This window comes from Cavia porcellus, unplaced genomic scaffold, assembly GCF_034190915.1.
Source record: "Cavia porcellus strain 051 isolate PalLab524CR breed Dunkin Hartley unplaced genomic scaffold, mCavPor4.1 scaffold_14, whole genome shotgun sequence".
Classification (NCBI taxonomy): Eukaryota; Metazoa; Chordata; class Mammalia; order Rodentia; family Caviidae; genus Cavia; species Cavia porcellus.
The window spans coordinates 75,277,684-75,305,524 of NW_026947497.1; the positions used below are offsets into that span (position 1 = coordinate 75,277,684).

The following is a 27,841-nucleotide window of genomic DNA, read 5'->3' on the forward strand; positions in this document are numbered from 1 at the left end:
TCTCGCCAACCATCACTGATGAGGCTGAGTGATCTTCACCAGGGCAGGCCTCGGGCAAGGCTGGGGCTTTGTGTTCCTGCAGTGGGTGTCAGGGGAGCTGGGAACACTGCCCCAGCCTCCCAGGTGAGGCGTGGGTGTACACAGCCATGCTCCAGAGAGGACCTCTTCCCTGGAGGCCACGTGCTTCTCACTGGCTGGGGCTCTTGGGACATGAGGGAAGGGAGAGCAGCTCTGGCCAGCGATGCGCTGCTCTGCAGACATGGGCACCCAGAGGACTCTGGGGGAAGAGGATGCAGATACGACTCATGTAGGCTCAGAGTGCAGAGGTGGGAAACCACAGGGAAGCCAATGTGCCAGTCTATCCTTCAGAATAGCATTCCCACAATCCGACCAACAATAAGATTATGGGGAAGTGGCAGTCCCCAGCGTGGGAAGTGATCAAGCTGCGTCCTGGTATATCAGGGATGCAGAGGGGACATTCCAGTGTGAGCCCTGGGGGTCCTGCTCATCCCTTGGAATCTACAGGTATAGTAAGAGTGTCAACCATTGTCTCTGGAGTTAAGAGAGATACTTCAATTCAACCTTCTCATTTTACAAAGGGAAACCAAGGCAGACAGGAAGGCAGTGACCTGACCAAGCACCCGCGGTGATCTTACCCTCTCCTCACCAAACAAGCCCTGAGTGGGAGGAGGAGCCTTCAGCTTGTCAGGGAGAGGAGAGAGGCAGCAAAGAGGCTGGGAACCGGGAGGCAAAGTGCCGCTGGCTTCGGTCTCCAGGCGGAGGACCCAGGACCCCTCCACAACTCCCTGGAGAACCCCACCTTGGCACCAGGAGGCTGAGAGCCCCAAAAAGAAAGAGGCTACAGGAGAAATAAACATCAGAATGGGCTTTCTGAGAAGTAAGAGGCAGACTGCAAAACTCAATTTAAATTAAAAAAAAAAAAAAAAAAAACCCTCCACACCCTCTCCTGCTGCTGAGGAAGCCATGTGTGGCCTGACTAGATACAGTCACACTAAAACCCACACCACTGAGAGTCCCTGGTGATCAAAAATCTCAAGAAACAGCCCAAGGCCAGCCATGCATGACTCTCTTTAATGACCCATTGATCACAGCACCGCCAGGGACAGCAGAGGCCTGTGAGGAAAAGTGATAAAAATGGTTGTGCTGGCCAAGGTTGGAGCAGAAATCCAGGCTTTGACAAATGTGACTGTGGACAGAGGGTGGGTGGGGCTCAGACAGCAGTGGGGAACTGGAGAGCTCTTCAGTGGTTTAATGGAAGAGCATGGCTGACTGTAACACGCAAGTACACGCTGCAGGCTGTGAGGGGCTGCTGACCTCTCAATTCTGCTGTCTCCTTGTTCAGGAAATAAGAGGCAGCATCTAGGAATCCTTCGTCCAGACCTGAGGTGCACAGAGGACAGGGTGTTGAGACCGGTGTGGGTTCCTTCCTTGTCCTGACAAAGTGACCAATCTGCAAAATGCGAGCAAAACTACTACCATAGTATTTCACTGAATTAGTACACAGAACAAATCACAAATATGAATGAAACACCAATAAGTACAGAGCAGAGTCCTGGCTAAGCCTCCAGGCCTGGACAGTTCACAGCTCAGAGTGTTTGGAGAACAGCTACTAAGGCTACAACCTGTCTGTCAAAGGCCAGGTCAGGCTTGAACAAGAAAAGGACAGGCAGATGCCCCATAAAGTAAGTAACTTACTTGCCTCTGGACTGCTGCTGGAAGTGGCACTAGATGGTAAGGACCTATCATGGTTTAGATCTAAAATGTCCCCCCTCACACACAGAGGTCCTATTGTGTGGAAGGTCACAGGACTGTGGTGGTGCTATGCTCATCAGGGGAGTCATCTACCAATGAGTCCAGAGCTGAATGTGCTGTTAAGGGGTAGGCCCAGTGGGAGGTGGGCACTGGGGATGTGACTTGTCCCCAGATCTTCCCTTCTGTTTCGGCTTCCTGGATGATCTGGGTTGGACAGCTTTCCTCTCTATCTTCTTTCACCATGTTGCCTCTGCCTTGGAGCCAGCCAACCAGAAACTATGCCCACTGGAGACTGAGCCCCACAACCCTCCCTTCCTTTAAGTTGTGGGAGTTGGGTATTTTGTCCCAGCAATAGAAAAGTGACTAAGGGCCTTTACTCACAAATGTCTGGACCTGGAGGCTCGTTCTCAAACTAAAAAATGACCATAGGAAATAAGTGTCTAAAAGAAGACGGTTAGAATTCAATTTGGTGAGGCTGACAATAAGCTTTGGCTTAATTGCATGCAGTCCTGGGATCACCCTAGTAATTCCAGCACAGCCTGGTACCTGAGGGCTGCAGAGAAAGTGTCCTCATCTACTGGCTGGGGAACCAGGACAGAGAAGGGGCATACAGGGGTGATGGGTGTCAGAAGATGGAGTGAGGGAGAAAGTGGAAGGGAGCTTCTTCTGGGCATGGGATAGGTGGCATCCAGGATGGCACATTATAGGTAGAAGCTTGAAACACCATAATGCTGGTGCTGCAAAATCCTTGACACCATACTGTTGCAAATTATTTCACTTCTAATTCATGAGCAACATCGATGGCTCCTCATGGTCCACTCCAATCTGGCCACAGATTCTCTCTCCTTGGCACTGGTCTTTCCATGCTAGGTTTCTGCACCATGGAAGAGGAAAGCCAACATGGTTTTTATCGTGGCCAAGGATATGCAACTGGTCTGTAATCTCCAAAGACTGTGAAGAGCCCAGGGTTGCTTTATCCAAGGCAGGATGTGAGCCCTCCTGCTCAGCACATTAACACACTCCTCTGGCTTCATAGGTGGCCTCATACTGTGTGTCTGTAAACACTGCCCACCAGTGACAGCCCAGAGACCTTATGGATTGTGCAGGGCAGGGAGAAAGGGAGAAGGCTCAGTTCACCTCCTATGTGCTAGCTGTTACATAATGGGTGCATGGCTTTATTTTGTTCTCAACTTTCTACTGAGCACCCCTAAGGATACAAGGGAAAGAAACGACACAAACTCCAGCATACTGGAACTAGAAGGCAAACACCTCTCAAACACCTCTTATCTACTTGATTTGCTACACTGAAGTCACATGCCTCAAACATGTTTTACTGGAGAAAGGAAAACCAATATACTGATGAAAAAACTGAGGCTTTAAAAAGCTTAAGTATGGTTGCAAAGTCATATGGCCAATGTTATAGGTTAGGTCTAAAGTACCACCCAAAATTGAACGTGCATGGGAGGTGATTGGGTCAGTGGAGTCATCCACTGAGGAGTTCATAGTTGACTGTCCAGTTAGGAGGTAGGGCCTGGTCTCTCTGCTTCCTGGCTATCAGGAGTTGAATAATTTTCCTCCACCAAGTCCTCCACCATGCTGTTTCTACCACTGGCACTAGCTGACCATGGACTGAATCCATGTGAAACTATCAGCCAAATAAACCTTTCCTCCTTTAAGTTGCGGATGTTGGATATTGTGTACCAGCAGCAGGAAACTGACTAACAAAGCCAGTAAGTGATAGAAACAGCAGTCAACCCAGCTGTTTGCCTTAGTCTATCTCCACAATGGAAATATTCACACATATCTCCCCAGAAATCTTAAGTGATCAGATTATATCCCTTGAGCTCAGAGTTCAGTTCCTTCTCTTTTGGGCCACTATATTAAAGTAATAACTAAGCCTTACAATTCTACGATATAGTTAGAGACCCATCGTGGGATAACTGCTGGAGGGATGGTTTCAGCCCTTCCTGGCAGGATTTGGGAGCCTGAGAAGAGGCTGGACTGTATTTTATTAGCCAAGGGTTCAGTCCTCAAATAGGCCACAGCCTTTAGGGGGAGACACACATTCCCTCGACCTGTCAATAGACCTAACATGGGTGCTGAATGGGACTTATAGCTGGGCGCAGGGGCTACTGAATGGGTGGTGCCCACCTGGGCCCAGATGGATGAGTTGGTGAATGGGAGACGGAGAGCATCCTGGGCAGAGGGAGGACACAGCCAAGGCCATAAATGAAGCTGGCAGGATGAGAGATGGGGTGGAGGTCCTAGGCATTAGGCTGCAGAGCTGGGCCTTTACTCCTAACACAATATGTGGTGTATAGCAGGAGCCAACAAACTTGGAGAGGGACTTATCCATTAGCCTTGGGACACAGACACCTGGGCTGTTCCTTAGCTGCAGAGCATGGAACTGTGGGTGATCTAAGAGATTTTTCCCAGAATGAAATGAAACTGAAAGTCAAGCAGTCTGTGTACAGAGAACAATGGTATGAACCATGGGAGGGAGTCAGGGCCCTGAGTCAGGAAGGAAAAGGGTAGAGGTTCCCTGGAGTGCCAGAAGCAGAGCAGATACTTCCAAACTGCCTGGACTCTTGGTTATGGGAACTCTTTAGCCATCTAGATAGCTCTCTCGACATCCAGACAGCCCCTGACTTAGGGTAGTTGAATTTTATCTTGGTGCTGGTTTTCAATATTGAATTTCCCCAGGCTGGCACTCTGCAGCATGACACTGTCTTGCAGCAGTGGATAATATTAGAGCTTACTGTGGCTGCCAAGATGGGATGTGAAGTAGGCTGGGTATGTTAAGGATACTTCCGCCTTACACTACTTCAACTTCTGGTGGGTATATTGGGATGTAACTCTGTCATAGGTCAAGAAGTACACATTTTGGGGACAGAGCTTGTAGCTTGTTCGCAACCCAGAACACAGCAGGATATGTATCTATGGAGTTTGCTTGGACAAGCCCAGGTGTGCTGAGATGGGACGACAAGGATCACTCCCCAGAGAGGCTCACTGAGGCCAGGCTCACATGAATGTCCTGTTTCTCTGGGTAACCCTAGCTCCAGGCAATGCGCGTGTGCTCCAGCAGGGAGTGTGTTTCTGTCTGTGCCACTCCTCAAGGAGGCGCTTGGTTCTCCCCTTCCAACTCTCCTGGCTTCTTCCAGACAAGGTGCTCCCAGCTCTTGGAGATTCTGCTCTGGACATGCTACAGCCCCTGCAGGAGGCAGAAGGTGACACCTCGGAGCCCGGAAGCCTGGTGTGAGAGTGGTGCCTTTAGTATGAGACCCCAGAGCCCACGGAAGCAGGTTTACAAAAAAGTGATTCTTGGCAACTTTTGAGACCAGTCAAAAATCAAAGGTGACAGCAAAGCATTTGCACTTTTGAGAGTCAGTTGTGTTACCTTCACTTTTGTGCCTTGATTTCTTCTGCAGGATATTATGGCCAAATCCCAGGGATTTGTTTTCAAAATTAGCAAGCCAGTCCACAGGCAGTGCTGGTACTACCCAACAGAGAGAGCCCAATCTTCCAATCAACTCAGGGCCAAGGGGAGATGAGCAGACAGCACTGAAGTTGTAGACTGCTTAAACGTCCCCCAGACCTATTCTGACACCCTAGCATTCAATGGGACGGTATCAGGGCTGGGGCCTTTGGAAGGTAATTAGTGCCTTTATACGAAGAGATACGAGCTTTGTATCCACTATGTGAAGACACAGCAAGAAGACAGCCAGCTGCAAAGTGGAAGGCACACTTCTAATCTGCCAGCACCTTGACTGTGAAGTTCCCAACCTCTTGAACTAAGGGAAATAAACCCCTGTTGCTTACAAGCCATCCAGTCTGTGGCTTGGGTTATGGCAGCCTCCACTAAGATAGGAAGATGCATTTATAAGGCAGGATATTTTTACACTTCACACTGAAAGTCCATTCAAAACCCATTTCCAGCTCAGGAATGACTCAACCTCCTGGTTCCAACAGAAGACAAGTCCCGACACACTGTGTCATGGCTTTGAAATGTTCTCAGACATTCTCGTAGCTGGCTACGTGAGTGACACATTTTGCTGGGATAAGAACATGGAGCAACATCCTTCCCTCACTCCTCCCATCCTTCAAGAATGCTGCATCTTCTTAGACCTCACATGAGCTACCAATCTTAACTCTTAGGCCTCAAAATACAGATAATTCCAACTTGCAATGATTCAGCTTGGGATTCTTCAACAGTGTGAGAACAATACCAATGTGGCAGAAATCATACTTCCGAATGTGAATTCTTATCTGTTTCCAAGACAGGATATGCTGTCTGGTCCTTTCTTCTGATGCCAGGCAGTGGCAGCAAATCGAAGCTCCCAGTCACTCCCTTGATCAAGAGATAAACAACCGATACTGTGCAGCAGACTGTGTGGCTGAGCTGGCACGTTTGGTAGTTAGATGCATTCAATGCATTTCCAATTTAGGTTTCCAGCTGATGAGAGTCTATCCTAACCCTGCTGTAAACTGAGGAACATTCGTACCTTATACCCAAAAGTTTGACAGATGTTGGGAGCTTACAATACACTGTTAGCTGCCTCTCTGAAGACAGAGCTGAGGCTGCGCCCGGCCACACCCTGGCACCTGCAAGCCAGTCCAGCTCTGCCTCATCAGGCTTAGCGTAGGCTTAGGCCCAGGACAGCCTTACTTTACATTTGTTGGCCCACTGTGAGCATTGATATGCGAGTGAATCCTGGGAGACCCTTAAGCTGTTATAGTGCAGTACAAACTTGCTGTGAGTGTTCAGTGGCCCACCGAAGAAAAGGATATCTAGTTACTGCTGGAGAGAAGAATTAAGGGCAATGCAAATATGCTTGGCTCAAAGATCAGGAAGGAGTCTCCATATGGGCCATCAGAGAGGACACTAAGGTGCAGGCAGGGCAAGGCCTGTGGGCTCCTGTGGGTACCCGGAGCAGTGACAAGAGGGACAGTGAGCACACGATGCTGGGCCACTGCCAGCCTCTCTGCCCTCTCTCCTCTCTTCCCTTCGGATCCTCTCCCTCCCTCGGTCCCTCCCCATCTAGGCCTCCAATCTCCCAAAAGCATCTTCATATACCAGGAGCAGTTGGCTGATGTTCTTATGGGCACTAAGCTAACACCAGTGCCAGCTGCAATAAATGATGAGCTTAAGGATCCTTTTATTTTCTTCCTAAATTACATTTCTGGAAAAGAATTATGCCTGGCTGTGGTGTTTTGTATTAGGTAAGTCTGAAATTAGTCAGAAAAATGTCTGATAGAACTTTAAATTAGAAAATTAAAAATCACCTCTTTAAAGGAACGGGAGAAAACATTTGGTGAGAAAAAAGAGACTAAGTGGACCTGAAAACCGGCAATGTCAGCAACTGAGGACAGATGACCAGAGCCTTCTGAGGTCCAGGCCCTGAGCAGCAGCTTTTGGCTTCAATAATGCTTCAAAACCAGATCAGTCTGCCAGTTCTTGAGCTGAATCTGATGTGTTTTATTTGGCCAGCAGATTATCTGCTTCATTATCAACTTAAAAATCAAAAGTTTTATATTGACACAGATTTCTGATTTCATTCAAAAAGAAAAGAATAATCAAATGTGGCAACACTGGACCCATTTTTACATTATTTTTTTAAAAAGCCAGAAACATCAGTCAATCAGGAAGTAGGGCACAGCAGGGCATGGTGGTGGATGCCTATAATCCCAGCCATTCAGGAGGCTGAAGCAGGAGGATCATAAACTCAAGGCCACTCTGGGCTACTTACTTAAGACTGTATCGATTTCTTTTTTAAAAAACAAGACTAGGGATATAGCTCAGTGCTCCCTGGGTTCAATCCACAGTACTGAAGAAAGGCAAGGCATACGGGGGCTTTGGATCAAGTGCTTTGCTTCCCTCTCTTTCAGAATCTCTGTGTGTGGTTTTTTTTTGCTTGTTTGTTTTGTTTTGTTGTCAGAATTTGTTTTTAAGAACTACACTACTGACTTCTGAGAGAACATGGCGGATAGATAACAGCAGCTACAGAGGCTCTCTGAGACAGCCAGCTTAGAATCCAGGAATGGTGCGGAGTGAGGAGTCCTAAGCAAGAGGAGATATACCCTGCTGACCCAGGAACGAACTAGGCTGAGAGAAACCAATTGGAATGCAATCCCCGTGCTATAACCGGAACAGATAAAATCTCAGTGCTGAAGCTGGAACCCGCGCCTCTGGAAGCCGTGATTTGAATTTCCTGCCGCCGCTACTGCGTCTGAATCGGCACAACAGGGTCAGAGATGCAAAACCTCTGAGAGCAGGAATCAGCGAACGGAGTTGAGAGCAGGACTGGTGGGGAGCCCTGCATCGACCTGCGGTGAGTGAGAGGAATGGGGACCCTTCCATAGACTAGGAGGCTCCAACAGAAGACATTCTGGGACCGGGCAGACTAGCCGGAACAGGACACTGTAGTAACTTTAGTCATATATTCCCCTCTCAAGTGGGATTGGTGGGGAGTGCTGGGCCTGGGTGACGCCACGGACTAAGACGCAGTAGGCTAGCCCAAACCAGGTCCCAGCATCTGGTGGTGCACCCTAGCAGTGAAGCCTTCAGTAGGTTGACCTAGAGGGGTGGGCCCAGCAGAGGCTGCCCCAGGTCTATGTCTCCCTAGTACACTGCAGTTGGTGGGAACACCAAACAAAACTGTAACCAACAAAGAAAGAAACTGGGCCTCCTATATACGCATGTATGGAAGGAACAAAAAGTATGGGAAGAGGGAGCAACAAGAAAGGATCCTCGGTCCCCAATCCTGAGAACACTGATCTAGGAAAGGTAAATGCAGAGGAGAATGAGGACAGAAAACATGCAATATCAGACATAAAGCGGTATCTCCAGAGCCTCATAGACAAGTTCAAAAGTAAAGTATTTAACTAAGTAAAGCAAGATATAAGTAGAACAGTTAGAGAAATGCTAAGCACCGCCCAAGAAAAAAAAGATAGTGGAATGGAAGAACAGAAAAAAGGGGGAGAATTGTTTGATGGAGAAAATAGAGAAAAAAGAATAAATGAAGCAGGTTCAAAGAGATTACCAGGAAACTAAAGACTCTATTGAAAGCTGGCATAACAGCTTGAAAGAAACTAAGGATAGATTATCTGAACTGGAGGACAGATTTGTAATGTGGGAGCATGACATGAAAACTTCTTAAAAATAACAAGGAAACAAACAGCAATAATAAAAAGGCTTGAAGATGATAAGAGGATCTATAACTTAAGAATTAAGAATGTAAAAGAAGAAGTAGGGACACAAACAAATGAACTACAAAACTATTCACAGAAATAATCCAGGAGAATTTCCCTAATTTAGATGTATGAGGCATACAGGACCCCAGCCACCTATAACCCAAACAGAACTACATCCAGGCATACAATAATCAAAATTCCAGAAATCCAAAGAACAGAATATTAAAAGCCATCAGAGACAAGAAACAGATCACTTACAAGGGAACACCCATCAGAATTACAGCAGATTTCTAGGCACAAACCATGAAATCACAAAGAAGGTGGGGGGAAATAATTCAAGCTTTGAAAGATAATAACCTCCAGCCAAGATTGATATATCCTGCACAACTGTCCCTAGAAATTGATGGAAAAACAAGGTGCTTCCGGATAAAGAGGAACTAGCGGAATTTGCAACCACCAATTCAACTCTACAAAGAATATTGCAGGACATCCTAAAAAAAGAAAAATACCAAGATTCCAGAAACAGTGGCAGAGAGGCCACAATGAATGGAGCAGAAAGCGAAATGAAGAAGACAAACTGACAACTAATGACAGAAAAAAGAGCTCAACAGAAATGAGGCAGAGAAGGTTGGGTGGTAGGAACAGCTATTTTGGAGAAAACAAGATATCATAATAGCTAGTGCTGATTCAGTATCATCTTGTTTTGAAGTCCCATCAAGCTTCTGCTCTTCTGTCTCCATCGCTCTTAACATGCTGTATCTTATTGGATTTTATTATATATGATAATATAAACAAAAACTTTTATAGACAAGGAGATTATACAGAAACCATTGTTCATTTTCTGTTAGTTGGTTCTAAATATCCTGTAATACTGTCATTCTCTTGAATGGTTTTACATTGTCTTGATATGTTTGATGCTACAGTATACAAAGTTATACTCAGAGATTTCAAGGAAAGACACACTATGGTAACTACTTTTATGTCGGGATATCTGGTGGTGAAACACTATTTTGCTTAAATGGTTACATTTTGACCTGTGCTGTTTTGTTGTTATGTCCTCTTTTATCTCAAGCTCCTTTCTTATTATTTACTTTTTTATTTTTATTTTTTAATTAAGGAAAAATAAATAAAAAATAGCAAGATATATTATAGTAACCCACTTTGATTTCCCATTAACTTGATTTGAAACCCTGTATTGCTCTCACCATCTTGTTTTAACTGATTTTCCTCTATTCTGTTTTGCTTGATACTACCAAGTTCGAGAGTATTAGGTAACAACTGTGAAGACAATAAGATTCATTATGATGCCCATTCTGGTTTAACTATTATCTTCTTTTGAAGTCCTGTAATGTCTCCAATGTTTTGGTTTTATCGGTTTTGTTCTTTACTGTTTTGTTCAATTTTATTATAACTGATGATATGGGCAATTCTTTTTAAGATAGCAAGAGGCATTATGGTAACCATTGTTGATCACCTTGTATTTTGTTTTTATAGTACATATTATGTCTATCATTTTGATTTGACTGACTGTTTTATTATGGCACATTTGGTTTTATTCTCTTCAAAAAAAGTAATAAGAACTGTGAGAGTAATACAACCCAAAATGTGTAATTGTCATTGTAAAAAATAGAGGAAAAGAAAGTGCTCTAAAGGATATAACTGCATGTATATTTAAGCATATAAAATAGATAACCATATTACTGAGTTTTGTTGGATCATTGAACAGAACTGTTTGCAGTCTCACTGTTTGAATGTCCACTTTATATGCTTTAATTTTGTAACTTGAACAACTATTTCTAAGATGACAATATATAATCTATTAACTAGTGATTTCCTACTGTTTATTTTTTCTGAAATTCTGTATAACTTGTACCCTTTTCCTGTTTTTTTTTCTTTTTCTCCTTAAATAAAAATTAAAAAAAAAAAAAAAAAAAAAGAACTACACTACTTCTGAGGCATTTACCCGAAATTACCCTGCTCAGGACTGAATCCCACCTGGCTTTCCTGTACCTGTCGCAATACATTACACTCCACAGATGATCACCTTTTCTATCGAAAGCTTGCATCACATGTTCTCTCATTTTATAATTTTGCAAAAACAACCAACCCCCTCCATCTGATCTGTAACAGGGCACAGCGTGTGGACTGGAGACATGGACTCATTTGATCTGGCACTCATTTGGTGAGTGGCACTCAGAGCTTGGCACACGCCATCCAGGAGCTCCATGAATCTCTCCTGGGTTCTGGCAGTAAAGGTGGTCCAGACAGTTCTGTCTTCTCTACACAAATGGGCTCAAGGACTCTACCACTCCTGTTATGCAAATGTGCATTGCTTAATCCCTGTAGGATGCTGTTAAACTTGGCAGTGGCCAAAAGGATGAAGCATGAGCAAAGAAGTAGCCTGCAAGACCAAGGTCACACTGTGTATTTTCCCCAGACCCTGCCAACATCTTGGCAAGGAGGAACAGACAGACGAAATGGATGTGCCTGCCTCCCTTCTGCTCTGATTACTCCTTTCAGATAATATGATCTTTATGCCTGTACCTTGCTTAGACAGTATCTTCTAAGCGCTCTGAAAAATGAGTCTCGATGGAGTGCAATTACATTACTATGCATGTGAAAGTCTTGTTCACTCTCAGGCCAAGTATGCTGCAAGGACTGTGCTGCTGCCTTTATAATTCCAAGTGATGATCCCTGGGTGAGTCAAGACAGGCCAGTTCTGGCAGTAAGGGAAAGGCCTTCCATGTAGATACTGTGCTTGGCTTTATTAAGGGAGGCAGTAATTATTTGCACGGGACCACGGGGAATTAAGAAGTAGTGAAGCGGCAGCCAAGCGCCTGGGCGCCTCACTCCAGAGTCACTGATATTAATGAGGCCCTGTGAGCATCTCCATGGCTTCACATTTCTGCAAGTCCATCAGGATCAGTCAGCTTCACAATGTCCCCAGCAGAGCCAGGAACACAGCAAACATCCGGTCAAATCCTGCTTCCCAACACGCTTCCTCTTTTAAAAACAGTGCTGTGAAAGTCTCAAGGGCAGGGACAGCTTGGAAGGCTAGGTCCTTGGATCAAACATCCCTATGGGCAGCGCCTTGATGTTGGGAGGTCAGCTGTGCCACCCTTGAACACAGGGTCCTGGCATTTCTCTACAATCAATAGTAAATGGCTTGCTTCAAGAAGTCACCCACTGCAGGAGCAGCACATGAGGAGTTCCATGCAAACCCAGGCTCCGTTTACAAGCCTGATGCTTCCACAAAACCAGTTCTGCTGCTCACGTGAAAGAAGAGGGGCTCTAGACTCATTTCACCAAGTCGCCTGCAGAAATGTCATCATGCAACTGAAACATGCACGTGAGATGGCTATGAAGCCACAGTGACATTCCCCTCACGTGCAGCCAGTCGCACTTAACTCAGTCCTTTCCACACAGTGTTTGCTACAGAAAGTCCCTCTTGTACATGCACCACTGTGTTTAACCATACTATGTGGCTATTTCCCCCCCAGGAAGATGCTTACCGATAAGTCTTTTCTGCTGTCTGAATTGCAAATGAGGCTCTTTCAATGAGGTATTTACTTGGCAAAGGAAACAGGTTGCAGTAGTACAGAAAAGGACAGTCCTCCTCGGGGGACCCATCAACCTGTGCCACACCTTCGGGGCAGGACCGCCTGGCCTGTCTCCCAGGGTGAGGGTGGGGCAAGCTCCAAGCTCGGGAGGTGGCTCCCCCCAGCAAGGTGGCATGCTTCTTTCTACTGCACAGTCAGGCCCTCATCAAATGCCCACTGAGTTTTTGATTCAGGCATGGAGCTCAGTCCACTCTAAGTGAACTTCTTAGAGCCACTCTTGCAGAGCATATCTACCCACCTTCCAAGAGCCCTTTCGGAGGAAACAAAGGTCACCCACTTCCTCAGCATTTTGAGGGGAAAATATGCAACAGAGGGTGCAGTGGCTGTCAGCAAGGTTTACCATTCCTACAGCAGAAAGTCTTCATGGATTGGCGAAGGGATCTCTCCAATCAGAGGTCCTGATTAGTGTCTGTATTAGTCTGTTTTTCATCACTACTGTGAAATACTTGAAGCGGGTGACATTATAAAGAAAAGAAGTTTATAATAAACTGGAGATGTAAGACCATGGCATCAGCGCGGGTTGGGCTCTGTTGAGGGCAGCATGGTGGCTGGCACCATAATGGCAAGAATACGTGTGGGAGGAAGCGATGACATCCAAAAGCAACAGGAAGGTTGGAGGCGCTAGGCTCACTCCTTTTACAACAATCCTCTCATGAGAGGAAACCTAGGGCCCCCAGAACCACCCTAATTCCTTCTGATGGCACAACCTGCACGGTCCAAGGACCTCTCTCTAGGTCCCACCTCTGACAAGTCCACCACCCTTCACATTACCACAGTGAGGTTCTTCCTCCAACCCATGAGCCCTTGGACAAACCACCCCACAGCATAGCAAGCATCTCTGCCAATTTGTTTCGATTACTTTCTGCCTGTCTTATTTCCCCCACAATATAACCTCCTTGAAGCAGGAACCATGTTCCTTCTTTGTAAACCCTCCAAGCATGCAATCCAGTGTTACACACACACACACACACACACACACACAGTCAAGCAGAACCAGAGAACCATGCTTCCTAGGGATTGTCTTTAAAATGAAAATACAATGTGAAAGCATTTTCTATAGGAAGTTAGTGACCGCACTGTAGAGAATTTCTTCATGGTCAGCTCACTGCTGAGGGAGTGCCCTCTGGTCCTTCACTTTTCAATGAACACCTCTGAACAGAACACTCAGCCTGTATCCCTAGAGCATTAGGAGCTGCCCGGGTCAGGAACGATGTGGGGAGCTGTGTTAGGGATTCACTGTTGCCCCAGCACTCATCTGCAGGCACAAAAAGCACCTGAGATCAGGCTCAGGAATTTCTCTGTCCAGACCTCATCTTTCCACCGGCACACACGGTCCTCAGAACACCCCCACCCCTTCAGATGGCATCTTGGTGCCTCCAGCTTCCCCATGGTGTGGGGAGAGGCACAGCCATCAGACAGGAAATGATCCCCTCGCCAGGAACAGCCTCACTTGGGTTCTTCTATATACAGCTTTTTCCTTTCCAAATAGTTTTATGGATGTCATTAAAAAATGATGACCTCAGTGCCCCAGCTGTCTCTCTTACAAAGCAGGTCCACCCACCTCCCTCCACAGGTCCTTTATGAGTAACATCTTTGGGCTGCAGCACCACCTCCAGGTCCATAGGCTGTGCAAAAGCAGTACAGGGTTCTAGAGAAATCACTGTGGCAAAAGATGCACACTTTGCTGTCTCTTACTCAGATTTAACACTAACAGAAACTAATAGGCTTGATTTTGGTTAATTAAAAAAGAAAAACACTACAGAAACAAGGGCCAAGAAACTCACCTTCAGGTGTCAGAGGACGGAAAAGAATTGCATATGTTTTATCTTTGAGTCCTGCTTTACGCACCCTAATCGATGGGGCATTCTCTTATGAAGCAGAGCCTCATGCCTAGCATTTGATGAATTTATATCAGCTGCCAAGTCTCCCAGATGTGACAGTCACTGCACATCCAACACGAAGACCTGGAGCGAGATGGAAACGCTGGTTGCTTGGATGTCAGAGCCGCACGTCTGTGCTCCTCCTTCACGCCAGCTGAGTCCAACAGGGGTTCACCTACGGGGACACCATGGGTTCACAGTGCCCCTTGGCTTCAGGCCTTTCAAAAGGATTAAAAATGACAGTTACAGATGAAATGGTCAAATGCTCAGGATTTGCTTGAAAGCAACTAGGGAAGAGAAAAGTAGCAGGGCTCAGGAGGAAACACGGCCAGCCAAGCACTGACTGTTACTGGAGTCCATGGAGAGAACTGAAGTGCCCAGATCATGCTTCTGTCTACTTTGGTATGCACCAGACATTTCCCATAGTAAAGAGTGTTGTAAACATTATGTACTGAACATACACAACAAAGAAAAGAAAAAGGAAGGAGATCGAGAGAGAGAAGAGAAAGGGCATGAAAAGGAGGAAGACGTGTTATGCACATGGACCAACTCCCACAAGGAATATAAACATGTGCTGCACACATGTATTGATAAAAAGAAATTGCCGTGCATGGTGGGGCATGACTATGATCTCAGCACTTGCGAGGCTGAGGCAGGAGAATTGCTACAAGCTGGAGGACAGCTTAGGCTTCATAGTGAGTTCAAGGCCAGCCGGAGCTACGTAGCAAGAGCCTGTCTCAAAAAACCAAACCAAACCAAAACAACAATGACAAAAGATGATCTCAGGAGGGTAACTAATGTTTAACAAAAGAAGACGGAGTTAGGCCAAGACAGAGAAACAAACAACAAAAAGATGCAGACAGGCATGTAGAGCAGCTCAGTTACACACACACTCACAAACACTCTGTAAGTCTGCAGAGAAGTTCTGGAAAATACAATAGTTTTCATATGCTATTTGAAGGTTTAATGAAAATCTGGTACTTTTAAATAATTACTTGCAGGTATTTTTCGATCCGAGTCAGGTAAAACGGAGAGAAAGCCTCTGTGGGCTGCAGTGGTGCTCAGGGCCAGGGCCACAGCCTAGAGCCAGAGGTTCACTCTCCGCTTGTGACCAGAACACCAAGCTCAGGGACTGAGGAAGCTGGACTTGGGGTATCCACATCCTCCCTTCTTCCCTCCCTCCCAGCTCCAACTGCGACTTCTATCCAAACACCCCCACTTCCTTCCGTCTCTGGTTTCCACAGCTCCCTCAGGACAGAGAGATTTTCTTGTTATCCAGGACTGGTTCTTTTCTCCATGTAACATGTCAGTTTCTGTTTTTGCAAATGCCATAGAAGAGGTATGTAGTGAAAGTAAGAACTGATGAGTAGAAATACTAAATTCACAAAAGGAATTTCTTTGGGGATGAAGGGGAGGCAGGGACTTCCTCCCACTTAGGAAGGGAATTCAGATCAGCATGGCTCACACTAACAGAAGCCCCTATTCTACACAGAAGAAAGCTGAGGCTCGAGGTAGGGACTTTCTAGAGTCACAGAACTTATCAGTGGCCAAGCAGAGACTGGGTAGCGATTACACCATTATGGGGCGCTGCCCTGTGCCAGGCATAAATTACCCTCTACTGTAGCCCCCCACTATTCAGCTATATATGGTGACAATATAATCTCCACTAATGCTCAGAAAGGGCAAGAGATGTGTCCAGGATCACACAGCCATGGAGTGGCAGTGGTGGGAGTCTGTCACACCATCCCTCGCTTCCCAACACTCCCTGAGGGCCCCACACCAGTCCTAGGATTGGAAAAGCAGCTGCAGAGAAGCTGGTAGACACGTTCACTCCAGGCATCAGGAAGGAGGCGAGGCTGGCACAACGCTGTGGATAATAAACTACAGGGCCTCAGAAGGCAAAGGAGTGGACGCTACTGAAATGCTTAATGCACAAGCAAATGCCTGCCTGGCAGCAGGCAGACAACAGCTGACGGGAACCACCTGCTGCTCGGCCTGGTGGGCCTGGGCTCCCTCCAGCACACAGCAGAGCCTGTGCAGTGGGGAGAATGGGACTGGAACCCACTGCACCCACCAAAGCCATCATTCAGAGGCTCCTCAAGTGGTCACACAGGGCAGAGTGACTCTGACTCAGGCTGCATTCTGGCTCCTCCACTCTCTTTCTCTCCAGGGTCAGCAGGAGGCTGGTGACTTGCAGCCTAGCAGTGCCAGATCTGCCCACCTCCAGGATGACCTGGGCTGCTGTTGGGCCCTTGCTCTGGCAGGGCCAGGGGCACAAAGTTGGGCCTGATGTGCCAGGAGATACAGGGGCTTCCCTGTGCTTGCACTGCGTACCACGGTCTTCGCAGCTCCACTGCTGCACCCTCTGTTTCAGCCCCCTCAAGCCAGATGGCTGCCATCTGTGAACACGTGAAGCTGCACACTTGAGGAGGGTTCAGGAAAAAACAAACGGGGCGCCCTGTTAAATTTACATCTCAGATACACAGCAAATAATTGTTTTGTGGAAGTATGTCCCATGTGGCATCTGGAACACATTTATGACACAAAACAGTATTTGCTGTTCATACACAGGTCCTGTGGCTTAAGTGGCAACCTTAAGCGAGTTACCGAAAGAGGTGCCCAGAAGAAGTCCTCTGAGAGACTGAACTCAAAAAGAAGCCAAGAGGATTAAGGGAGGAATGCTTTCCACTCACACACCAAAAATTCCATTCTCCTAGAGATTCTAAACCTATTTCACTTGAGTGTTCCAGTACTGTGTGCACTGGATATATCTGTCCCACTTACAGACAAGAAAACACAAGGTCTGAGCATTGAGGGGCCCACAGCGTGGGCCATGGCTATTTATATCTGAGTATAGCCTGGTGCCATTTCTCCGGGGCCGCACTTTTCACCTGCCAATAATTTTTAGAGGATGCCTTGATAGTTTTTACAGCATACACATAAAGGAGGTCCCATGGTCTTCTTGGCTTTTCTAACACATTCATAAGGAAGCAAGTCACAAGTGGTGTTTTCACAAAATACAACTATCAATTTACAAAACAGGCCCTGGCATCTTCTCTCCTTTTGGTCACTTCCCCCAACCAAACATATCACCATGGAGGACCTGGCTGGGATTCCAGTTCCTGACAACGAAGCAGAAAAAGGATCAAAGAAGGGAAGGGCAGTGAGCCACCCAAGAGGACTGGCACACCACTCTCCGATGAGGAAGGTCACAGGATGCTGGACCCCAGAGAGAAAGCATCCTCTATCACTGTCCAACATCCCACAGTCCTTGCATCTTTTCCAGAAAACATACTTGGTTTAATGTATCTTTGGGGGGAGGGAAACCCTAAAAAGCCATCTGTAAAGTGGACAGTGGGAAATGCTTTTCTCCCACCGCACTTCAAGCCTTGAGCATTCACAGCACACAATAGAGAGGAAATAGCCATAAAAATGCCTTGACGTACGCCTGTTTGAAGTGCAGTGACCGTGGGACAAGTGATTATAAAAATGACATGGTGGAGGTGATTCCAAATTTGTTCTGGCTTAGTTAATTTCCAGACCAAACAGTGCTTGCCTAACGAGTCATGTTGGGCTTTAGTGCTGTGCGCGCTGTTTTCAATTGTCCCTTCTTGCAGCAGGTTGCCTTAGGATACTTAACTCATCCCAGCAGACTCTGCCCCTCTCAGGAGCCCTTGCTTGTGCGAGCACAATGAGTCTCAGGAGGTGGCGAGCCAGTGAGGTGGCTAGATGTGGGTCCCCACCAACTGTGACAGGAGGTGGGGGCCTAGGTCTACCCTGCTCACACTCTCCCCCTCCTTTCCCACCTTCTGCCTTCTCTCACTCCCACCTGTGACCCCTAAAGCAGTGGACAACTTTCATCTTCAGGCATCAGAGCCCCCAGTTTCCCTGGGGAAGAAGGCAAAACCGTACTTCACTCCTTGTCTGCTACAGCCAGCACCAAACCAACTCAGCCTCAGCAAATCCTAAAGCTGCAAATTTAAAAGCCAATCCCCCAAGCCAGTGGGATGCAGAGCAATCATGTGTGGCCTGAGTTATTAGAGGTCTCCGGAGAGCACTCAGTCCTGGTGAAGACAGGGCGTATGTCCGAGAGTGTCAGTGTGTGTCAAGGCTGTGCGTCCAGGCCCTGTCGCTGGCCTCCTCAGCCTCCGTCTGCAGCAGCAGAGGCCCCGTGGTTCACACCGTACACTGCAGTAATTATGGATTCTGAAGGTGAGAAAAACTTATTTCATTTTTTAATCTAAAATCTTTTGGATTTTCCTTTGGGAAGGCCAGACAATGACAGTGATTTAAACTGTACTTTTTTTTTTTGTCTTTTTATAGGTACCGGGGATCGAACTCATGACTGCCTGCCTGCAAGGCAGGCGCTTATGCCACTGAGCTAAATCTCTAGCCCCTAAAAAACTGTACTTTTTATAAAACCTAGACCTGCAGAAAATACAAATCCTGGCCAGTATTGTCTAAATGAAATGATGTGGTTTCCAGGTTTCCACTTAGATGACACAGAAGATTCCGAGCCAGGGCTCACAGGCACCCCGCTCTGCTGTGTTTACTGATGAGCCCCAGGGAACCATCCAGGAGAGTGGGTCTTCCAGAGTCCTAGAGCTCTGTGCAGACACACAGCTTCTGGTGGTGGGGGACAGGAGGGTCAAAGAGCAGTGACCACCAATGCCACAGCTGGGAGCAGAGGTCGTAGAGCATATCTGCTCCCCTTTGCAGGAGGGGCCAAGGCCAGAAGGGTGGTGGGTGGCAGAGCTGGGACTAGCATCGAGGACTACATGTTCAATGCTTCTTCTTGGCTGACCAAGGCCCCGAGCACAAGTTCCAGGGTGGAAGTCAGAGACCCAGGCGGGAGTCGGTCGTAGTTAAGATGGCAGGGTTTGCCAAGCCTTCTCCTTCTGATCCACTTGTGACTCTAGGCAGCTAGGGGCGACCATCACAGAGAACAGCCCACAAGGCAGGAGTTAGCACATTTGGAGGTCTTGCAGGAATTTCCTGTTGTGTGATGAGACTTTGAAACAGCCACCACCACACTGAGGCTCTCTGTCCCTTCCCTCCAAGGGGAAGTTTACATCTGAGTCACTAGCTGCCTGTGTCTATGGCGCTCAGTGACACGGGTCATGGTCCAGGGGTCCCACGCTGGGGGCTGCACGGAGAACAAAGAGCCTGCAAGCCTGGGGCCACTGGGATCCCGGCTCCCTTCAGCACACCTGGGCCTCTTGGCCGTCACCCCGCCAGCTGGAGGACAAGTCAGCAGTACTGGAACGGGGATCCAGGGTTAGGGGCTTTTAACCACCATCACTTCTGCTGTTTCTTCCCCTACCCCTCTTAAAGACTGCATCACACACAAAAAACATGTGCAACGCATACATTACCACCTTCGTAGAAAAATAAAGCACAGTCCTGTTCACAGCCGCCAGGCGCTCGGCTGCCTTTAGGATTATCTCCTAGGTTTTCCCTGCCAGGTTAGCACTGTGGATGCCTCACTAATGATCGCTGTTTAGTTTTTGTCTGTCGTCCCGCGTAGTGACCATTTGCTCATTTTGATTGTAGAGTTCTTGACTGGGTACATGCATTTTATCTATCCATCCTACTGTCCAGAATACATGAGTTGTTTTTAGCTTGGGGCTACGTCAAATGGCACTGTAAAAAAATATTCCTGAACATGTCTCTCTCTTGGGTACTGGTGTTTCTGTCAGCGACATTAACGATACAAGGCTGCCTCATGCACAGAGTACCACTTCACCTGGACTGCTCCTGCCAGTCCGAGTTCCAAGGTGCTCTGCTTTCCCCCTCACAGTCCCTCTCATTAGTTTCTGCTTAGGCACAATAAAGGTTGTGGTGATTCCAGGGCCAAGAAAGCCCAGCTGGTCACTAGAATGGAGGATAAATTCAGATGCCACCTCTGTCAGACAAAGCCTGAGGTTTTAAAATTCTGAGCTTAACCAGAACCAACAACCAAAACAACTGGATTTTCCAGAAGAAAAATGTCACAAACTCCCCCAAATGAATAAGGCAATATCTCTGGCGGCGGGGGAGTATGCTATCAACTGTGAACACTAAGTGCAAGCATGTTCCTAAGGTACAAGGCATGTAGGAGCACACTCTGGTCCGCCCCAATCTGCTGTGGATGGCAGAAGACAGGATAGGACCGGGGTGGGGGTCCTGGAGGCTGCCCCCATGGCTACCACCTACCTGTACACAGGCTGCATCTCTCTGGCTATGCCGATGACAGCACCTGGCAGGAAATTGTCAAACTCTTCAAACAACTCCCGGATGTTGGTCTTATACTTTAGGTCAAGGTCCAGCTGAATGATCTGCAGGATCTCTGGAGGGTGGAAAAAAAAAAAAGAAAAAAAAGATAATAAGGCCAAGGATGGCAGCACACGCCTAAAATTTCAGCTGCTTGAAGAACTGGGGCAAAAGGATTGAGAGCTTAAGGACAGCCTGGGCAACATGGTGAGACTTTGTTTCAAACAAGCAAACAAAAATGACAAGACACAGGCTCGGTCAACCACCAACAGAAGATAAAGTAGAGAGTACAGAAAAGGGCTTTTTGTTGTTGAGTGATACAAAGTTACTGCTAGAAACAAAGGCCTTGACTTATCACCAACCAGCACCCCATCTGCACCTAAACTTCTTTCCAATTGCAGGCATCCATTTTATTTAGAACTACGCACCTGAGCCCCAAGCTAGGCTTGCTGTCTAAGTGGGAGTGGTAACCTCACCGTTTCACTCCTAAAGTGCTTTGGGTGACACATGTGTGAACACCCTACATAAGACTCAAAACACCCAGGAAGTCTCTCTTTGGGAAATAGGAGGTAAATGCCCCAAAGAAGGGAAAGATGAAAGATATCATCTTCTTAGGCCTTTGCTAGGATGTCTTAAAACTCTGCTAGGGTCAAGTTAATATGTAGATCTGGAAGAAATCAGCAGGAAGGCCTCAGATTCCAACATGTTTTGAATGTACTGTCCACCAGACAAAAGGAGCCCTAATTACCAGTCCCCTGCTACGTGGCACATGAGAGCTATTTGCTCCAGATGGCTTTGGGCAGAGGAGGAGAGAAAGGGGTCAGAGTTCAGCCAAGCTTGGGGGAAGAAGAGCTAAGGTCATCCCCTTGTCCTTCGCCCTGCTTGCCTGACCAAGCTCCTGTGGCATCAATGCCAGAGGGACTCTGGCCTCCACAGGGTCAGGCACATGGATCCCAGAGAAGGGCATCTACCTGGGCACATTCCTGGGTATCAAAGAGGAAGTCTGGCCTGGAAACGCACCTCTGAGCTCCAGCTCCAGTTTAGGGGCTGATTAATTCCGTGACGGGGAAACATATTTTACTTTTCTGAATGCTGGATGCCTCATTTATGAAAACAGGAGACGGTGGTATGCCTGGCAAGGCCGGGATGCTGCCAGGATGAGACTGTGTGGGAAACATCTCCCAGGCTGCAGGGATCCAGAGTCTGGACAGCAAGGACCTCACTAAGGCTTGAAGCAATCAAAGAACATTTCCTGGAGGAGGAGGACTCAGCCCATGCCCCACACGTAGGCAGGAATGGAGAGGGGAAAGGCCCCCAGTACCCACTCGGGAAAGTCAGCTCTCCCCTGTGGTCTCTGCTGTCCCCGTTCACCTGCCCAGCAAACAGGAGGACTACAGTTCTGTGAGCGCAGGCCCTGCAGAAGCCCTCTGAGGACAAGCCCACACTGTTCTCCTCTTAGCCTGCACCCGTCCTGCAGGGACTGGCTTACAGCAAACACTCTCGGAGGTCTGCGGGCCTCAGCAGCTATTCTCTGAATTAGGTTAGGAGGAAATCACAGTTTATGGTTCAAGAAAAGCTGACTCACTTGCTACTAGTCCCACTTTCCCTTGTGATACAGAAACAAAACCTTACTTAACATTCTTCATGAGTCTTCTAGAAAAGAAAAAACCTATAGAGATAAGAACTCAACTGGCCCAGCAGAGGAAAGAGAAGTGACGCCAGGCTGCTCCGGCCCTGGCAGGAAAGAGGTACAGGAAGTACCTCTGCCGGGGAAACGTGATCCTTCAGCCTGGGCCAGGCCACCCCCACACTCCAGGAGTAAAATGACTGTTTCCTTCCTGAACCGAAAAACCAACAATAACAAGAACAACAAGCCACAAGGCAGGAAGGCTGGTAACCCGGGAGTCTGGATGTCTGGGAGCCTTGTGGTGACTTTGCTGGCCTTCTGGAATCCTCCCCTAGGGAGGGCTACAGAGCAAAAACAGGTAGAAAGAACCGACGGTGACCTTAGAAAGAAAATGTGGCATAGGAGTGGAAACTACAGCCACGATGGGCTGTCAAGGACTGACCACCGGGGCCTAGTGACAGCCCATGGCACACGTGTTTTTTGCCCATTTTGGGCTTTCTTTTGGCCATCTCCTGGGCCCCAAGCATCACTATGCAGGGCATCTCTTACCCACTGATAAAGCAAAGTCCTAACAGAAAGAGAGCACCCACATAGCACCCACAACAAAGAATTCACATCGTCTAGGTTCCGCAGCTAAGGAGTGTAGGGGATGGGGTCTCTGGCTAGGAAATGAGACAGCTTCAAATATGCATGGTGGCCCCAAAGACCACTTTCAACAATATCAACAAAGGCTGCCTGGAAGCACCACTCTTTCCAGTTGTTTTAAGGGTCCAGCGCTGCCCAGACAGTAGTTCATTTTTCATAACTGCCCAGTATGTTAAGCAGTGTTGTTCCCACTTTTAGATAAAGAAACAGGCTGAGAGAGGTTAAAAACATTAGCCTTGACTTGAAAGCTAGACTGTGTCACTGTTTCTTCCTGCACCTGATTCCCCACTGACCAGAGAAGCAGGACACAGCAGCACACAGAGGGCCAGGGACCTTCAGTGAGAAAAACAACTAGGGTAGGACAAGAGGCTGGCCAATGTGGACTGTAAGAAAAGAAAAAGAAGGGGCTGGGGATTTAGCTCAGCGGCATAAGCACCTGCCTTGCAAGCAGGCAGTCATGAGTTCGATCCCCAAGTGAGTTCAATCCCCGGTATATATAAAAGATTAAAAAAAAGAAAAGAAAAAGAAAACAAGGCATGATGACACTTTCACTGGAACTCAAGAAACATAGGAGGAAAAGCCATTCATCTGTTTGGTGTGTCACCTCAGGGAAGCTCCTGGGGATCCTCCAGGCTTTCAAGGCATCCAATCCTATTTGCTCTGCAAGCAGCAGCACAAAGGCCTCCTTTCCCAGCCACCTACACAGGCCTGGTGGAAGCTGAGGCCTTTTGCACTGTGCCCAAGCATCTGCCTAGGTCCCAATGCCCGGGGCCCCTGGTCGCTGCTCCCTCTTTGTGCCTTTGCAGAGAGACAGAGATAGCCCCACCCCTGCAGAGCGCCCTCCCAGAGATCAGGAAGGCCCTGGGAGGCAGGATGTAGGTTGCTTTCTGCAGACTCCCACTCCCTCTTAATGAGGCCTTCTATAAGCCTGAGCACTTTCCCTTCCACTTAGAGACTGGCTGGGAATGACCCAGGACACTGAGATAGTTTCACCCATGAGGTGTGAGCAACAAATACAGTGCACATTTGAATTTTTAAAAAATGTATTACCATGAAAGACACACTGTCATTAGTCCCCCTTCCCCAAAAAATGTCCTTCCCCTTGCTTCAAACACTTATCCCACCATTCTTGCCAATATCTGGAGCAGTTCTGAAGTCTTCTCAGTGGGTTTACTTGTTGGTCATGGCAGCCTCAGTGTCCTGAATGGATTCAAAATGTTGACCTTGGCTGGTAATTTTGATTTCAAGGAAGGGCCAGGAGAGCTGCACGGTGCCACATCCAGTTCACAAGGTGGATGAGGACATGGCGTGATGCTTTTGTGAGCCTGCCTTTCCAAACGGCGCTCAGAGGCAGTGTCACCGTATATTTCAATCAGACCTGGTATTTATGGCTCCTTAGTCCTGAAATGGTTCAGGGAAGCTGCCAGCACTTCCTCTGGGGCCTCAAGGAATGAGGCAGCTGAGGAGGAAGGAAAGCAGCACAGCTCACACACGTAAGGTGACAGCCCAGGTGGGGGACAGTCCCCTACTCAGCTTGCACTGTCACTCAGACCTGGGTCCAAAGGTTATGAACTAAAATGCCAAGTTTTAAATGTCACTGCTGAAAAGAGGAAGGCACATACTAGAAATGCTGTAATTTATTAGCATGAGATTATTTAAAGGGAACTGTCCCCTTGGTCACTGGTCCTGGTGGAGCCAGCTCTCTCTGGGAACTATGTCTGGAACGTTTATATGAAAGGCTGAAAGGTGATTGGTGACCTAAGGAGATTGTGATACAGAAGACACAGCCACAGGAATGGCTGGTGTGGTTGGCAGACAGTTGGTGGCCTGCAGCAGGGCCACTGAAACCAAAGGAACAGATGGAAGAGATAACTGCTGAGGCTCTTGTGGTTTATTAGACTTCCTCCTGTCCTGTCCCACAGAGGGTGATGAACTCCTAGCAGGAGCAAGTATCAAGGCCCAAAGACACCTGACACAATTAGGTCCTGAAGTGACCACATAGTGGCCCTGGAAGCTGTGACCCTGAAGATGGATAAAGTGTGGCCAAAGGACAAAAACCAGACTTCCACGCTCCGCATAAGGCCAACACTGATCTTCACCTCTCACAGTAACCTCAGGCAGGGATGTTAAGAACTCACCTTGACCACAGTGATCTTGGAGGGAGGCAGGAGCCACATATAACACTGTGGACCCACAGTGGCCTGTGGGAGACACCGGCTCAATGCCAGGAAAAAGATGCTGTCTTTGCACCCCAAGCCTGCCCCTGGTCCAGGCAGCCTGCTCATCCCTGGGAAAGTGCTTGTTGCTGTTGCATTCAGTCATTGGAGCCTTCCAGTCTGTCCCTCATCCTTATGAATCTTCTCGTGTATTTAAGTCACATCAACAAGAAGTGAGTGGTGTGAACTCATGTCATGTTCTCAGATTGGAGGACACTTCCCCGTGCATCCGTACCTGGTCTGAGGAGCATAGCTGTGCTGAGGTCCTTCTGCTGCTGACTGACTGGCCTTCCAGAGAGGACGGGCCCAGGACAGGGCCCTGCATCCCCAGTGGGGTCTGCATTTGGGAGCTCTGAACACTGGTTCCTGTAGAAGTGATAGTGAAGTATGTCACCCAGGCTCTGGAAGGGCCCTCTACTCTGATACCTGTTTCTACTGGAGCTTCGGCTCTAGGTGATAGAGCTGAAAGTGGGGTGCCACCCTCATGGGGGACACGTGCTCTCCCTCAGCCTCTCCAGCTCCAGCTCCAAGCTTAGGAATGGCTCTATAAGCCGCTGGCTCTAACGAGTTGGAAAGCAAAGAAGGTGCAAAGTGTGAGCTGGAGTCGTAGCTTTCCAGGTCTCCAGAGCCCAGTGATCACCATCTCCGCAGGTCCTGATCCTCCAGGGGGTTCCCAGGACTGAGGACAGCAACATCTGCTGCTGAGCTCCAACAACCGGGGCTCCCAGAGAGGCTGGGTGGGACCGAATTGCAGAGGCTGCATTTATGGCACAGTCCCAGCTGGGAGAGTCCCAGATCAACATTCCCCTGCGGAAACAGGCCTGGGACGACTCGTCATCAGCTTCCAATTAAACCGGCCACAAGGCATGTCATCTGACCATGGATGGAATTACAACCAGAGGGAGTAATTAATGGTACTCGAAAAAAAAACAGCAAAAGAAAAAAAGACTCCCAGATTTTAAAGTGGGGGGGCACTCCTCTTACCCTCTCCCCTTCTTCTGTGGCCCCAGTAACAATTCCTGGCAGATACATCTTCACATGCAAAAACAACGTGCAACAAAGTAGATCAGGAAGAGATGAAAAGGTAAGCCTAGGGCCACCACACCGGGAAACAAACGAGCCTGCTCCAAGGGACAGGTCATCCACGTAAATGCCTCTGCCCCTCTGCTCCACCGCAGCTTCAGAGTTTCTAGAGAGAAACATTTACCACACACCAGAGCACGCTTGCCGCAGACCAGCACCCCAGCACAGAGGCTCGGAGTGAAGGGGAAGGGATGGCAGTGGTGGCTATGCGGTCCGGGGTCCTGAAGCGGGGCCCTGGCAGCAGCCGCTGGAAAGGGACCTGTTTTCTCACTGCCCACTCTGAAATACTGCAGCAATTTCCACCTGAATTGTTGCACTCGGGCTTTTTAGTGGCTACTGGACAGCATCTTTGGCTGGCAGGAGCCAGAGAGCCTAGACTGAAGGGTGGACACTTCCCCTGAAAGGGCAGGCTGGAGTCCCCAGGGGGGGGCAGGACAGGTACGGTTGTGGTGCTCCATCAGCCACGCTGAGCGCTTCTCCACTGAGGGTCCACAAATGAGATGGACACGGGTCACTGCAACCACAGGTCCAGTGGTGTGCTGGGGGAGATCTGCGGTTGGAACTGGCGCTAGTGGTTCTCAAATCCCATGGAAAACCTGGGTCAATTCCCAGCTGGCCCTCAAAGCACCCTGCCCGTCCCCCTGTAATGGGCAGGCCAGCTGCGGGGCAGCTGTCTATTAATGGGAAAAGCTGCTCTGAAAAAACAGAGCAGAATGTGCCAACCGTTTAAGGCCTTGGGCAGATTCTGGGACTGCAAAAACCTGGTCAGAGCAGCGCCTCCTCTCTAGGGCCGGGAGAACAGCCCATGTCCAGCACTCCATGTTCACTGCCTGAGCTAATGAACCTCCCCTGCTCTTCTATGAGGGGGCACTACAGTATCCCCCCCACTGCCAAGTGAAGAACCTGGGCCTCAGAGAGGTTTAGTAACTTGTCTAAGACAGCCCAGCAAGAAAGCAATCATACAGGTCCCTCACAGGAGTTTGGCTTCTCAGGAAAGCCTCAGACATTTCCAAAGCCCTTGTTTAAACTCATATCTTTTAAAACAAGAAAAGCTTCCACGTAAAGGGAAATAGCAGACAGCTCCAGGCCATCTCTGAGAATTTATGGACAGTCAGGGTTCCCCACTTCCCACCACCACCTCCCTCAGAGTGAAGACTACTGGGATTTCCCATGCGAACTGAGGAACCAACAGAGAAACTTCTGGAAGAGATGTCTCAAGGCCAGAGAAGTCAGCTGAAAGGAAGTCTTTACCGACAATAGCCCACATGTGTAACCTCATCACACACAAGGACACATCCCAACTTGGGGTGTAATTAGTATTATTACCTCTGCTTGACAAAAGAGGAAGTCAAGATGTACGGGACTCAAGGTCACACAGCTGGTGGGGGCTCGGCCTTGAGTCTGTCGGCTCTGCAGCCCCCCACACCCTCCCGCATTCCAGGCCTGGATCCGCCCGGAAGGCGCTGCCTCCCGTGCTAATCTATGTTTTCCACATTAGCCGCCTACACCCCCGGGTGGTGGGGGAGCAAAAGGAAATGGAGTTCATAAGAATGA

General features: G+C 48.2%; 1 protein-coding gene across 3 annotated transcripts in view; it reads right to left on the reverse strand.

Annotated features, from left to right (window-relative positions):
* Xxylt1 (xyloside xylosyltransferase 1) overlaps positions 1-27,841 on the reverse strand; it is a 169,957-nt gene that overhangs the window by 64,378 nt on the left and 77,738 nt on the right. For all 3 annotated transcript variants that reach the window (XM_063224289.1, XM_063224288.1, XM_003477097.5), the window contains exon 3: positions 20,660-20,792. In XM_063224289.1, the coding sequence (XP_063080359.1) occupies positions 20,660-20,792 (133 nt within the window). The remainder of the gene's footprint in view (positions 1-20,659; positions 20,793-27,841) is intronic.